Source organism: Biomphalaria glabrata, chromosome 15 (genome assembly GCF_947242115.1).
Source record: "Biomphalaria glabrata chromosome 15, xgBioGlab47.1, whole genome shotgun sequence".
Classification (NCBI taxonomy): domain Eukaryota; kingdom Metazoa; phylum Mollusca; class Gastropoda; family Planorbidae; genus Biomphalaria; species Biomphalaria glabrata.
Genome location: NC_074725.1, coordinates 30,279,898 through 30,296,105, shown reverse-complemented (window position 1 = coordinate 30,296,105; position 16,208 = coordinate 30,279,898). Strand labels below are relative to the sequence as shown.

The 16,208-nt window shown below is 36.1% G+C and overlaps 1 protein-coding gene across 12 annotated transcripts in view; it reads left to right on the top strand.

The window, feature by feature from the left end:
- LOC106062148 (ATP-binding cassette sub-family C member 4-like) overlaps positions 1–16,208 on the top strand; it is a 103,472-nt gene that overhangs the window by 71,008 nt on the left and 16,256 nt on the right. For 10 of the 12 annotated variants that reach the window (XM_056011981.1, XM_056011979.1, XM_056011980.1 and 7 more), the window contains exons 9-15: positions 5,216–5,332; positions 6,823–6,915; positions 8,079–8,270; positions 10,419–10,600; positions 11,298–11,394; positions 13,760–13,957; positions 15,516–15,691. In XM_056011981.1, the coding sequence (XP_055867956.1) occupies positions 5,216–5,332; positions 6,823–6,915; positions 8,079–8,270; positions 10,419–10,600; positions 11,298–11,394; positions 13,760–13,957; positions 15,516–15,691 (1,055 nt within the window). Of the gene's footprint in view, positions 1–404; positions 661–5,215; positions 5,333–6,822; positions 6,916–8,078; positions 8,271–10,418; positions 10,601–11,297; positions 11,395–13,759; positions 13,958–15,515; positions 15,692–16,208 lie in introns of all 12 variants that reach the window. The other 2 variants (XM_056011971.1, XM_056011982.1) reach the window with 1 other exon arrangement.

The following is a 16,208-nucleotide window of genomic DNA, read 5'->3' as shown; positions in this document are numbered from 1 at the left end:
TATATATATATATATTATATATATATATATATATATATATATATATATATATATATAGTATGTGTAACTTGGTAAGGGAGGTAACAATGAAAATTTTGATGCAGTGTAATTTTTTAATCAAAGTTAATCCCTTTAAAAAAAAATGGATTGTTCAACAGACGTACCCACCCGAAAAGATTTTTTTTTTTTAAATCACTTCTTTTTTTTTTTTTTTTTTTACTTGGTCTCTCCCTGTTGGAATATTTCTATTTGGTTTTAGAAGTAAGGGAGGTAATAATGATAATTGGATGCAGTGTAATTTTAGTCTAGGTTAATTCTCTTTGACTTTTCCCGGTTACTCAAGAGACGTACCCACACGAAAAGAAAAAAAAAAAAAGAGCACTTTATGTTTCTAACATTTACAGAAGTGAGATACGCTACCTGATGCGGAAAAAGGTGCTGACGTCGTACACCGCCTCCGTGTGGGTGGTCATTCACCGCCTTCTGTACTACTCCCTGGCCGTCGGCATAGTGCTGGCGGGGACCTGGTCGTCGCTGCGGCCCGCTGTCCTGTACACGGCCACGCCCCTCCTGTTCCTGCTGGCCTACAACCTGGTGGGCTGTGTGTTTGAGGCTGCTAGGTACACGGGAGAGTGTGTGGCGACAGGTGCCAGGCTAAAGGTAATGCGGGGGAGGGGGGCAGGTCGCATGCAACCTATGAGCTCACTTAAACCTGAAACACTTAAATATTTGCTTGGGGGACAGTGTTACCTTTTTTAATCATGACAAATAGTTCCGTCTGATTGAACTGGGGTGTTGTTTTTTTTTAATGCCGGTTACTGAGTCCTAATGAAGTATGGGGCATTCCTATAATTTAACTGTAGGTCACGAATCCTGTTTTTTTTTTTCTTTGGTGACCTTCCTATTGCCCTGTATCCTATGTAACTCATGCTGATGAATGTTCTCATGGCCTGTTGGCTGTTGATCTATGGGGAATTCCCTCACATTCTGCTTGTTTGTCAGTCACTCCCTCGCAAAGAGCACAACAGACATAAATATAGGAAACACTTTCTGGACCAAAGTAAAATCGCACAGCCGTTTAGGTCATGAGGCCTTCGTCAGCTAAAATCTAACAAAACAAAATGAAACAAACAAAAAAATAGGTAAACATTTAACGCAAATGAATCATATTTTAACTTATCTGTCCGAGATTGTTGACTATCCAGGCGAAATGAGAATACGTTGGTATAAAAGCGAGGGAAATCTAGAAGAGAGGGGTGGGGGGGGGGGGGGCTCGGACTACCATGAGTGGGACAGCGGCAAAACAAAACAAAAAAAGGGGGGGGGGGGCAGCTTAAATAAATTTTTGACTTCACGTTGGTCCAGCAATTTTTCCTATATTTGTGTTTAAGATAAGGTAAGATAATTTTACTGATCCAATCAAATGGAAATTCAGTTTGACTACAATTGACAACCTCGGCGTAACATATTTTTAGCATTTTTATATACAGTCTTTCAACCCTACAACAGTTAAACTTTCTGTGTTTCCGTAGACTATAGACTGAGCGTAACTATTCTTGGGACGTTGTGTTTGTGTGGTTCCTCGTCTGCTGTTTTCATTCAGTCATTCAGTTCTCTTGTTTTTTGTTTTTCTTCCTTCCTACGAGGGGGACATTTCAAATGTTTGTTTTTTTAAACTTAAAAAGATTCTTTTTTGCCGAATACAGGCTAATATTTGCTTGGGTTTTTTTTTCTAGGTAATTTAAAAGAGACGTTTTTAAGTTTTTTTCTGCCCACCTTCTGTTACCTTATGTTGCATGTTGTCCAAGACCCTAGTCCCATCCACCCCACCCCCACCAGCTTCCCTTCCACTGTGCTATGCATGTTTCTCAACCCAAGCTGGAATCCAATTCACCCATCAACATATTGTATCATCTAGCGTCATGTCTCAGTGCTTTTATCAAGTAGTGATTGAAGCATTTATTTTGCCAAACTTTCAATCAACCTTTTTCTTTCGTTACTATAAAAGGTTAAATATTACTCTTGATAACATACAATTAAATTTGTTAAAAAAGGGGTGTGGGGACTTTGTGATTTAAACTATATAGTTAGACTGTTTCATCTACATTTCTATCTTAAAATGTGTGCATTAAATTTCATTGTTATGAATAATTAACTATCAATCTGTTGACTCAAACAAAAAAAAAAAAAAAAATGATCTGGACAATTGTACCAAATATTTTTTTTTTGTTTTTAATCTTGTTTTTCTTGTCATCTTGGAAAATAAAATGTTCAGTTCAGAAAAAAAAAAGGGGGGGGTGGAGGCAATTGTGGTTACCGTGATCTAGATTATTTGTTTTATTTATTTTCTGGTTGTGCCATTTCTTAGTTATTGCTGGACTTATGGTTTTGATTTGTGGCTAATTATTGGTTTATTGCATTCTTATCTAGATCTAATTCTTTGACTTTTGTCATCATAATTTTTTTTTAAATAGGCTGAGTTGTCATTGTCATTGGATCAAAATTAGATCTAGATTTTGATATTGATTTTGATAATATTTTTTGTTTAAGTTCTACTTTACTTTACTCCAATATCTTTGTCTTTGCTGGTATAGTATTACTATTTTTTTGTCTGTTGTTTACTCTTGAGCTGACAACTTTCTTGCCAATCTGTATTCCATGTCTGATGTGACAGACACACTGGTTTAGCTCAGTTCTGCATACACTTTTCTTTTTCTCTCAATGTGGCGTACACTCTTCTTTTCTCTCAATATGAGTTCTAATTTCTCTCAATGTGACATACACTTCTATTTTCTCTCCATGTCACATACACTTATGCTTTCTCTCAATGTGACATACACTTTTTTCTCTCAATGTGACATACACTTCTTTTTTCCTATCAATGTGACATACACTTCTTTTTTCTCTCAATGTGACATACACTTTTTTCTCTTAATGTGACATACACCTTCTGTTTTATCTCTACATAACATGCACTTCTGTTTTCTATCAATGTGACATACACTTCTTTTTTTTTCTCAATGTGACATACACTTATGCTTTCCCTAAATGTGACATACACTTCCTTTTTCTCTCAATGTGACATACACCTTCTGTTTTATCTCTACATAACATGCACTTCTGTTTTCTCTCACTTTTGCTTTCTCTCAACACTTCTGTAGTCTCTCATTGTGACATACACTTATGTATTCTCTAAATGTGACATACACTTCTTTTTTCTCTCAATTTGACTTACACATGGGCTCCCTCTCTTTGTGCTGTCTGTATCAACATGTCTGGGGCTACTCTCTCTGTTATATTAACTCGTACCTTGTGCTGTCTGTATCAAAATGTCAGGGGCTACCCTCTCTGTTATATTAACTCTTACCTTATGCTGTCTGTATCAACATGTCAGGGGCTACTCTTACCTAGTGTCTGTATCAACATGTCAGGGGCTACTCTCTCTGTTATATTAACTCTTACCTTGTGCTGTCTGTATCAACATGTCAGGGGCTACTCTCTCTGTTATATTAACTCTTACCTTGTGCTGTGTGTATCAACATGTCAGGGGCTACTCTCTCTGTTATTTTAACTCTTACCTTGTGCTGTCTGTATCAACATGTCAGGGGCTACTCTCTCTGTTATATTAACTCTTACCTTGTGCTGTATGTATCAACATGTCTGGGGCTACTCTCTCTGTTATATTAACTCTTACCTTGTGCTGTGTGTATCAACATGTCAGGGGCTACTCTCTCTGTTATATTAACTCTTACCTTGTGCTGTCTGTATCAACATGTCAGGGGCTACTCTCTCTGTTATATTAACTCTTACCTAGTGCTGTATGTATCAACATGTCAGGGGCTACTCTCTCTGTTATATTAACTCTTACCTAGTGCTGTATGTATCAACATGTCAGGGGCTACTCTCTCTGTTATATTAACTCTTACCTTGTGCTGTCTGTATCAACATGTCAGGGGCTACTCTCTCTGTTATATTAACTCTTACCTTGTGCTGTCTGTATCAACATGTCAGGGGCTACTTTCTGTTATATTAACTCTTGCTGTCTGTATCAATATGTCAGGGGCTACTCTCTCTGTTATATTAACTCTTACCTTGTGCTGTTTGTATCAACATGTCAGGGGCTACTCTCTCTGTTATATTAACTCTTACCTTGTGCTGTCTGTATCAACATGTCAGGGGCTACTCTCTCTGTTATATTAACTCTTACCTTGTGCTGTCTGTATCAACATGTCAGGGGCTACTCTCTGTGTTATATTGTCTTACCTTGTGCTGTATGTATCAACATGTCAGGGGCTACTCTCTCTGTTATATTAACTCTTACCTTGTGCTGTCTGTATCAACATGTCAGGGGCTACTCTCTCTGTTATATTAACTCTTTCCTTGTGCTGTCTGTATCAACATGTCAGGGGCTACTTTCTGTCTGTATCAATATGTCAGGGGCTACTCTCTCTGTTATATTAACTCTTACCTTGTGCTGTTTGTATCAACATGTCAGGGGCTACTCTCTCTGTTATATTAACTCTTACTGTTAACAGACATGTTTTACCATATTTTAACCCTCTGAGAGCCAAAAAAATATTCTGATACTGAGAGCCTCACTATATTCTGGTACTGAGAGCCTCACTATATTCTGGTTCTGAGAGCCTCACCATATTCTGGTACTGAGAGCCTCACCATATTCTGGTACTGAGAAGATGATTGCTATTCAGTATCATGTAAACAAATTTCAAGATTCTTTGCATAAGAATACATTACCCAAAGAAAAATTGTCTTGAGTACTATGTCAATTAAGTTTTGATATATATTGAAGTTAATCACTTACTTCATAGCTTAAAAGTTCAGTGATGGCCACCTAAATGAAATATTTTGAAAATGTCAAATGTTTCGCTAACATACATAAAATCAAGGACTATAATTATTTTTTTTTAAATTGTATGCAGTACTAACCATCATATATGGTAGTATTATTATTTGACCTAATTTGCCTCAGAGGGTATGAACCCCCCTAATAGATCTTGGCGCTTTTGTTGTCTTTCGAGACAGAAAAAGCCATATATAGAGAGCCTCAGAGGGTTAAAGACTTTACCAAACTATAGAAATGAATAGATAGATAGAGATATATAGGTATATTTATGATAACATTGTCTGATTCATTGTAGTCTTCCTCATGTAACTTACTTGCTCATTGACTCATTATGTCTCCTCCGTCCTCCAGAGGTTTTTGTTACTGGAAGAACTGGGCCAGTCGTCCAGTGTTGACCGCACCTTGTTGAATCAGGTTGATGACAAGTGTTACGTCGAACTGGACAATGTCACAGCCAAGTGGGATGGGGTAAGTAATCACTTATGAAGCATTGCATCATGGGATGACTGACACGCCATAAGGCAGTGCTTCCCAAACGGTGTTCTGCGGAACCCTAGTGTTCCATGAGGCCTGAATAGGTGTTCCACGAACTAAAGTAAGTAGTTCCCCTTTCAGACCATGCGTTCTATAGGGCAGATGAGGCTAAGGTCATCTGTTTCTGTCTCCACGAACTGCCTGGAATAATTAACTAGTAGCCCATCATGTGTATTTAACTCTCTTAAAAAAAAAAATAAGCCAAGTCCTCTTCTAAATAGCTCAGAATATGCGAAGTGTTCGTTAAGGAAAAAGTGTTGGAAACACTGTCATAAGGAATGGGCTTCAGACTGTCGTCTCGATGGTCCCAGGTTCAAACAGTGCCCACCGCCGTCCTCCCCTGTCCTGTAGGATCTTGGTCTAGGACATTATAATCTTCGTTTATCAAGGAACATCCAAAACTTACAATTTTCTTGGTTCCAGGGGCTTTAAAAAAAAAAACAGACAATAAAATGAGCTTATAAATAATCTAAGTAAATTTTGAAAATTTAGGAGATAATTTAAAGTTGCTATTCAGAGTCTGACTACGATAGGGGGTTCCCACTGTCATGGCTGACACATAAGAATTGTACAACTAAATTGCACACAGTGAAAATATCTATAAATATAATACTTATGAATTGTATATGTTAATTAGTCAGAGTGAATAAATATCTGTTTAAAAATATATATATATATATATTTCTAGTCTATTTGTAAAGTAGATACAAAAAATAGACATTGACAAAAAGTGTCCTTCATGTACAACAGTTTATGTAAATTTTGAAAACCAAGTTGCTTATGCATCAGTTAAAAATAAAATGATAAGAAATATACATTGTCTTTCTATAATCAGCAATAGTTAGTGCACTTTCTGTTCACTGCTACCACTAAGACCTGTCTGACCAGGATGATCTTAGAGCCTTAGTTGTAGTGATCACTATAGCTTTCTTCAAATGCAAGTTAACTCTTTTTCTCCGTAATTATTTACCACATTCTGGTGGAATCATCGCTGGTATCGTCAGTTAGGAGAGAAAGAGTTAAAGTCCATTGAATGAGATGAAAGCATGATAAATTACTTAAAGGGGTTATACATTTTGCATTCTTTTTTTCTTTTTATTGAAGTGTGTTAAGGCTTTGGTTTGAGTAAGTAGAAATTTAAAAGTACCCCCATCATGCCTAGCAATCCATAGGGCAGGTGATGTATTGGTTGTCTGTTTATACGGCTGATGGTTAACAAGTGTGTCGTGTGGTCAGAACAACGACCAGCCGCCTTTACTTCCTCAACAAATGTATGATATCCATTAGATTTGGATGACTCGGGGTCATTCTAAAAGAATCCTGAAGTTTAAAATTTCTGTCTTCATCTGTATTCAATCCCAAAACTCAACCTAAATAATTTGTTTTTTTCATTATTTCTAACATATCTATTGTTTGTTTGACAGAACACATCTGAGAGCAATACACTGGAAAACATAAGCTTGAGAGTAGATCCAGGCAAGTTGGTGGCTGTAATAGGCCCTGTGGGGGCTGGCAAAGTAAGATTTGTTTTTCTTATAGACACAATCATCTCATGTCTACATTATATCAACTTATTTAAGCGTTGTATCAACTAATTTCTACGTACAGTTGACTCTTAGTAGTCTGACCCTTTCTTATCCAACACTGTATTCACCATGGTGATGATGCATTTGGCACTCAGGAATGTCTGGCCTCTTTTTCATTCCTTTCTTGCAGTGTTAAATATTTATACGTTCTTAAGTGTCTTTCTGTGATCAATATTTTTACTATTTGAGCTGTGAATGAACCTTATTTTCAATAGCAGCTGTATAACATTATCTTATATCTTATATAATACAGACGTTACTTCAAAAAAGAAGATGATTACGTCCTACGCATTCAGTCATGCATATTAACCAATGACTTAAATTCTGCCAAGTCACCGGTTTTCCTGGCTAGCTCAGGCAACCCATTCCATGCTCTAATAGCACTAGGGAAGAAGGAGCATTTGTACAAATTTGTCCTAGCATATGGGATGACGAATGCGACTTTATCTTTGTGTCTTTCTGAGTATTTTATTAAATTTTGTTTTTGTACTTGAAGATTATGGTTCAGTGTTTTATGTATAATTGCTACTTTATTTTTGAGTCTTCTGTCCTGAAGGCTTTCTAAATTTAGTGAACCTTTAAACAATTACTGACATTGCATTTTGGTGCTATGTCATAAGGAAGAATTTGTATGTCATAAGGAAGAATTTGTATGTCATAAGGAAGAATTTGTATGTCATAAGGAAGAATTTGTATGTCATAAGGAAGAATTTGTATGTCATAAGGAAGAATTTGTATGTCATAAGGAAGAATTTGTATGTCATAAGGAAGAATTTGTATGTCATAAGGAAGAATTAGTGTCATAAGGAAGAATTTGTATGTCATAAGGAAGAGTTTGTATGTTATAAGGAAGAATTTGTATGTCATAAGGAAGAATTTGTATGTCATAAGGAAGAATTTGTATGTCATAAGGAAGAATTAGTGTCATAAGGAAGAATTTGTATGTCATAAGGAAGAATTTGTATGTCATAAGGAAGAATTTGTATGTCATAAGTTGTATGTCATAAGGAAGAATTTGTATGTCATAAGTTGTATGTCATAAGGAAGAATTTGTATGTCATAAGGAAGAATTTGTTTCCATGTGTCTCTTTCAGTCTTCCTTACTGATGAGTATCCTGGGGGAGCTCCCAGCGCAGACAGGAAGTGTGAAAGTGTCTGGTAAAGTTTCCTACGTCTCCCAGCAGCCTTGGATTTTCTCTGGCAGTGTTCGGCAGAACATAGTCTTTGGCGGAGTGTTTGATAAAGCCAAATACGACAGGATAATTAAAGTTTGTGCATTGACGAGGGTAAGTTTCTGTTTGTTTAATTTTCAAGTTTCCAATGTTCCGTCAAAAGTTGAGATTATTATGTCCTTGACCTAACCTCCTGCAGAACAACAGGGGATGATGGGAAGTTGGATTTAAACTCTGGACCATCGTGACAACATCCCGAAGCCCCTACCACATGATTAGACAGCCATCAAAGTTGTGTATTTAAATAGTTTCTATATGCACACATTTTGTCTGTAATGCTGCTTGTATTCAACAATTAATGCAAAATGATTGTCACCTCTTTCAAATACTTGAAGAAAACTCATTTTCTTTGTGACAGTGTAAAGTGGATGTTTGGATAGGGCTTTCTCAGTTCAGTTTTTCACAAGTCAACTCGATATCTGAATTTCTTGAAGAGCTTTGTTGAAAAACAAAAATGGCTTTATATCGCTCCAGTTGGACCAGACGTTTGTTTGCAAGCTCTTAACTTGTTCAACTTTTATTACGTCATAGATGTACCCATGTGTAATCTCGTCATAAATGTTATTTTGAGACTTTAAGTCTCCTAAAATCCATAGTTTCCTGGCTGATCTTATCTTATCTTATATAATACAGACGTTACTTCAAAAAAGAAGATGATTACATCCTACGCGTCATGCATTTAGTCATGCATATTAACCAATGACTTAAATTCTGCCAAGTCACTGGTTTTCCTGGCTAGCTCAGGCAACCCATTCCATGCTCTAATAGCTTTAGGGAAGAAGGAGCATTTGTACAAATTTGTCCTAGCATATGGGATCAGGAATGTGCCTTTATCTTTGTGTCTTTCAGAGTATTTTATTAAATTTTGTTTTTGTATTTGAAGATTATGGTTCAGTGTTTTATGTATTATTGCTACTTTAATTTTGAGTCTTCTGTCCTGAAGGCTTTCTAAATTTAGTGATTTTACTAAAGGTGTTACTGTGGTTAAATGTGAATATTCGTTTGTTATGAATCTCACTGCTCTATTTTGTGTCTGTTCCAGTTTCTAAATGTTTTCTTGAGTTGAGGGGTCCCAAACTCAGGATGCATATTCTATAATTGGCCTAACCAAGGTTAAATAAAATTTTAGTTTTATGTTGTTATTTGATTTATAGAAATTTAGGAAACCCGTTTCCATGCTCTAATGGCACTAGTGAAGAAGGAGTACTTGAACATATTAATCCTAACAATTGGAATAAGACTTTGGATATTTAAAGATTTACCTTGACAGAGAGGGTTGGAGGAATTGATTCTTATACTTTGAAAGCGTCACTACTTCCTTAGCATCGCTAAACTGAAACATGGTAGCATTAACACTCTCTTATGATGGCCGTTTTAATAAACTGCTGCTTAATAGGGCATCCAAATGTAACCTCTTGGTTTGTGGTTCTAGACATTGTCTGATTTTACTTAAAGGGACTTGGCTTTTTTGTTTTCTTCTCAAACTTTCAAGAACTGAATTTAATTTATTTTTTTTGAGGATAAAAACTTTAATTCAGAGCAAGCAAAGAAAAAGATACATTTTCATCCTCCTTACTGTTCAAACAAGAAATTCTACAGCTATTCCTGTAACAATAAACCATTTTGTAAACTGAAATTTTATATTTTTTTTTTAGAACATAAAAATTATTATTCAAACCAAGGAATCAAAAAAACAAAAACTTGTTCACCTCCTCACTGTTTAAACAAGAAATTCTACTGCAGTCCCTATAATAATTGAATGTATTTGCATTCTGACCCACACTAATATCAAACGAGACATAATTGTATGATCATTATTGACAAGGGGGACATAATTGTACAATTACCTTTGACAGGAAACATAATTTTAAGTTACTGTTGACAGGAGAAAATAATCATTATTTACAATCATTATAAACCTTTGTAAGACGCTTTGAATTCTTGGAGAAATTTCTCCATGGCAGACATTCTCTGTTTTTTTCTTTCTTGTGTCAGTTTTGTTTCATCTGGCCAATTTAAATAAGGCAAGACAATATTCATCAATCTCTTGAACCATTTCATAAACTAGTTCATAAGCTTATATTTGGTAAACAATCTCATAATAATTTACATCATACCAATTTATTCAATTTTTTATCATGTTTTTTTTTTTTTTTTTTTTTAATTTCTCGTTTGCTAATTTATAATTTTTTTCTTCTTCAGGATTTAGAGATAATGCCAAATGGAGACACAACTCTGATAGGTGACAGGGGTGTCAGCTTGAGTGGGGGTCAAAGGGCAAGGGTGTCCTTAGCCCGGGCATTGTACATGGATGCAGATATCTATCTTCTAGACGACCCACTGAGTGCTGTGGATGCAGCAGTTGGTAGACACATATTTGAAAAGTAAGTTTCTACAAAGTAGTAACTATTTTTAACAAACTTAGATATTTTATTAACTTTATCTTTTGCATGGTTCAGTTTTGTAATTGCACTAATGTATTTTGTCTGCTTTTTTTATTTGTTTTTTAAATATTCTGAGGGATCCCAGATTGGAATCCTGGTGAAGACTGGGATTTTTAATTTCAGGATCTTTAGGGCAGCTCTGAGCTCACTCAGCTCTTATAGGTACCTGACATTAGCAAAGACGGTTGGTTGTTGGTGTAAAGATCTTCTGTTTCTATGGCCGACAATTAATAAGGGTGTCATGTGGCCAACACAAGAACCAAATGCCTTTATACTTTCCCCAACTAATGTCAGATACCCAGTAGGGTGGACTTTGGTGGGTCCTAAAATAATCAAAAATAAAATAATTCAAAATAATCACCATGATTTGAACCAGAGAACTCTCAGTTGAGATGCAAAGCACTTCACCACTCAACCACCATGCCCTCTCCTTCAGACATGAAGATTATTCTATCCTAGACTAAATCCCCTGCAGGACCCCAGGACAGGCCATACCAGCTAGAACATTAATAGATGATGACAACCTATTAACATAGTCTGTAAAAATATCTTACATAAAACTTTAAAAGACTGCTTATCAAATTGTGTGTTGTTTTTTTTCTAATTCTCTACATTTCTCTCTGTCCCTCTCAACCAGATGTATCGTAGGCTATTTAAAGAAGAAGCCCAGAATCCTGGTAACTCATCAAGTTCAGTTCCTGCCCGTGGCTGACACAATCTACATTTTAAAAGAGGTGAGAGATCATTCGCATCAAAAACATTAAGAGCTGTTTATGATGACTGTTAAAGAGCAAAACTGTATTGGGTCCTGTAGGAGGCGTAGTACCCCCTGTCAACTGGGCAGTCGGGCTCTCTGAGCAGCTCATTGACCATGGTCTCCACTCCGAGTCCAGCTCTCACCTGTGGCTAAACAATTGTGTAACCCTGTTTTCACAATATTTTATATTAGAGTATGAATATGTCAGATAAACGGGTAAAACCATTTTCACACTCTACTTTCATTTTCGTGGCAAAATTTAAAAAATATAAAGGGAACGCTCTCCATCTTTGACATAGATCTAAATTCAATCCAGCAGATCAGTAATACACAAACGAAGGCCCGCAGGCCATGGGTCCTATCCGGCTAGTATGTAAATATATACATAAGAAAATAAAGGAAATGAGATGAAATGAACAAATAAGTCATACCTTTTGATTTAATATTATTTAGTGTAACTATTGGGGAGTTTAGGGTCTGCCGCAAAAATCTTAAACTTGGCCTGCACTTCACAAATTCTGGCACTGGCCAAAAATGACAATGCACTCAATAAGCTGTTTGAGTACTTCTTGTAGAAGAGAAGAAAATAAATCCTGATAGATAATAGAGAAACAAGGCTTAACCAAAGGGAGATAATCACATTGTCCTAGCAATATATAGCTGAGGTGTGTGTTTCTTAACATGAAGCTAAATAATAAGAAAAGAGATTTGCTATGGTTTTAGAGATTCATTTTGCTGTTTACTGCTTTTTACATATGTATATATTAGATATTTAAAATAATCATGTTAATGGTCTTAAAAAAATAAAAAAATAAGTTTTTATGCCAAAATGTCAGAACCATAAATGGTAACTTTTTAAATTCCTTTTCTTCTCATAAAATAATAGGCCTTTATTCATTAAATAGTAGTGCCATCTACATTTTGTGACATCTTTTGTGTATTAGCAATGGCCAGCACAACAAGAAAAATAAACATTTGCCATCCTTAACAAGTTAGAAACATAACACTGTCATACATTATTTGAATACAATACAAAACAAAAGTATTTGGCAATGTAATCTTCTACTGATAATAAAGTAGACAGAAATAAATTCAACTTATTTAGAATGCATCTTGAATAACTAATAAGGGTTTGGACTAATGTGCCATCTAAAACTTCAGAGCTGATTCACAAGCCATGGCAACCTTATGCCTTGTGATGGAACTGCTTTAAAATGTCTGCTTCAATAAACTGTAAACTGAGATGGCAGGCATTTTCTTAAAAAGTTTATGTATGTATAAGTGCCCCTGTGCCTGTTTTTGAGTTGCTAAGGTTATACCTACAGCATCCGTCTAACAGAAAGAAGCAGTGCTTTTTTTGTAAAAAAAAATAGCTGTTGGTACTCAGTGATGGATTGCCTAACTTTTAACTACTAATAAATTATTAAGAAAGGTTAAAATACAAGAAAAGTCATATTTTTCCCCATATTGAAAAAGGTGCAGGCACGCCATACCAGTGTGTACCATCACAAAAAAAAGCACTGTATATATTCATTGGCCTCCTTCAGTCGTAGAACGACTATGGTTCATCTCAGAGCACACTTTCTCATGTGGCTGTGGAGCCCTATTTTGGAGAGACACTCCCGTCCACAGATAGCGCAGGTTAAGGTGGCTTTTGCTTCGGTGGTAGAGGAGCTGGCCATTTTTCGGATTGTACGTTTTTCTTCCAGAGCCGAGGCCCATGTACTTTCACTGTCCATATAACTTCAGACCTAAATGCTAAAATAATTTAAAAGATAATATTGTTGAAAACAACAGAACAGACCTTATATTTACTTATAACACTAAAAAAATATAGCAGCAAAAGAGTGATTGTCTTATTTCATGTTACTAGACTTGGTCCTTATAACGTTACATCTGTAAAGTATATATTTTATTTGTTCTCTATCAAACTCTTTGAATTCTATGTTAACATTTCGACATTGAGAGACGTTGCAGTTTTTAGAGTGTGCTACATTATATCAACGTGGGAAGCGTGGTCGAGAGGCCAAGTGCGCTTGAACTTAGCTTGGCTTGGCTACCTAGAAGGGGGGCTCGAGGTTCGACACCCGACTCGGGCAGAGTTGTGTTTACTGAGCGCTTAAAGGCAGCACGGAAAACCAACTCCTAGATCCCCCCCCCCCCCCCCCCCCCCCCACTGGTCCACAAATGAGATTGGAGCAAAAGCGCTATGAGCATGAAAGTAGCGCTGTATCAAAGCCGTAATAACAATGTCTTAATATTTGTTATTTTCAACCATTTTTATTCTTTGCCCATATTTTATGTTTGCAAATTTTTTTTATTTTTTTTTTTGGCCCATATAGGGTAAAATAAATATCAAGGGATCCTTTGATGAGCTGTCTCAGTCTGGTGTGGACTTTTCTGAACTGTTAAAGAGACCAGAAAATGAGGAGCCCTCCTCCCCACCTGTTGGCTCCTCTGTGGACCCCCTGTCTGTCCACCCTGAACTATCAGAGTTTGGCTCCCACCTGTCTCTGGCAAGCATTGCTGAGGGCTATGAGGTATGTTCTGAACTGTTTAACTCTTTTTTTCTCCTAATCAGCGATACCATAGCTGGATTGACCCCATCCTTCTTCTTCTTCTAGCCGGCTTTATAGCTGCTGAGCTGTGAGCTCTTTTGCAGATTGTGCCAAGGAAAAAAAGTGTGCTGTTTTCTTCCATTGTTCAGCACTGCCGTACAAGGTGTTGGTTATGTTGGGCTGGAGTGGTAGTAGGGTCTGTCTAAGATGGATTAGGAAGGGGCATTCAAAGAGGATATGGTTTACGGTTTCATAAGGGTGAGCACAGTGTCTACAAAGGGGGAGTTGTGTGGGATTTATTTTATTGAGATGGTAATTTGACAGAGGTGTGTGTCCTGTCCTTAGTTGGAAGATTGTAGATTGCTCTTTACGGGGGAGGAAGTTAATACTGTCCAGTTTGTTAGGCGTAGTCATTTCTTTGTACATGGCTCTGCCTATGTTTCCTGTTGCCCATTGGTTGTGGTTGTTGATTAACATTGACCTCAGGGTGAGGTAGTTAACAGGTCTAGATCTGGTTATTCCATAGATGATTCTGCCTTTGAAAGCTTATCTGCCCTTTCATTTCCCATGATGCCAATGTGTCCAGGGATCCACTGTAATGTGATGTTGATGTTTAATTTTGTCATCATCTGGTGTATTATCACTATTAGTGTTGTCAACTCTCTTGGGCTTTTTGAGGTGCTGCTGTTAAGTGCTTGAAGAGTGGACTGGGAGTCTGTAAAGACAACAATATCTGATGTTGGTTGTATCCCTTCATATAATTTGTTTTCGACTGTCTGCAAAGCTATGGTAATTGCCTCAATTTCGGCTTGGAAATTTGAGCAGTAGTCACTACAGGGTGCAATTATTTCAAAGTGTTTATTTTTGGGAAAGACGAGGAAGGCACCAAGACCAGCATTTGAAGACCCCATCCTTTCAGTATTATCGTCAATGCTTAAAACATCTGTTGTTTTTATTTTCTTTCCTCCCCAAAATGTTTTAGATTGATTTAATTTAATCTAGAATAGTTTCCCTTTGAAAAACATAGATTTTTTTCTTTTTCAATGTGTTATTTGACCGAAAACCTTGTTTTTTAAAGAGTGGCGGCTAAAAAAAAAAAGGCTCTATTTTTCTATATGAATTTTCCATATGTAAAAAAAAGTTTGAGTAAAATAAATTTTGTAATTTCTGCACCTTCATGTACCCCACATTCATTTCTATTCATTTGTAAAAAAAATTTTATAAACCCTCTGGTTAAATGCGCGAAAGTAGGATAGTAGAGGTTTTGTCAGTAATAGTATTATTTTCTCTGTTAAACTCAGTACTGATGTTTAGCCATATTAGTCGAAACATCATAATTATAGGATTATAATACTAATTTATATATATATATACTAATATATATATATATATATATATATATATATATATATATATATATATATATATATATATATATATATATATATGAGTCATAATTTGAATATTTAAATGTTCATCTTTTATTAAGTAGTTTTTTTTAACTTGTCTTTCTCTATTTTATTTTCTGTGTGGTGATTAGCCAGAACCAGTACAACTTCCAGAAGTCGAGGAGCGAGCCAAGGGGAACGTGGGCATGAAGATCTATGTGGATTACTTCAAGGCTGGCTCTGGAGTTTTCAAGTTCACTATTCTAGTCCTTTTGAACATCGCTGCTCAGTTGTTTTACATAGGGAGCGACTGGTGGCTGTCTCGATGGTAAGTCAAAGAGATAGTCATATTAAAATTCTAAAGTTATGCAAGTCATAATTTGAATGATCAACCTTCACTATATGTCATTAAAGGGGTTTGAAAAGTCTTTGTTCTGATGCATAACTTAGTAGGCTTTAAATGTATTAATGTAAAAAAACAGAACACTAGACTGATATGCTAGGTAACTTAAACTAGAAAAATCTATAAACATGCCTCCTCTGTTTTATCTTATCTTATATAATACAGACGTTACTTCAAAAAAAAAGATGATTACATCCTACGGTTCATGCATTTAGTCATGCATATTAACCAATGACTTAAATTCTGCCAAGTCACTGGTTTTCCTGGCTGGCTCAGGCAACCCATTCCATGCTCTAATAGCACTAGGTGATGGAGTATTTGTACAAATTTGTCCTAGCATATGGAACGGGGAATGTGCCTTTATCTTTTGATCTTTTGTTTTGGATCCCTCATCTCAAGAAAACAAATAAACTAGATCAGACACAAAATGATGCATATGATA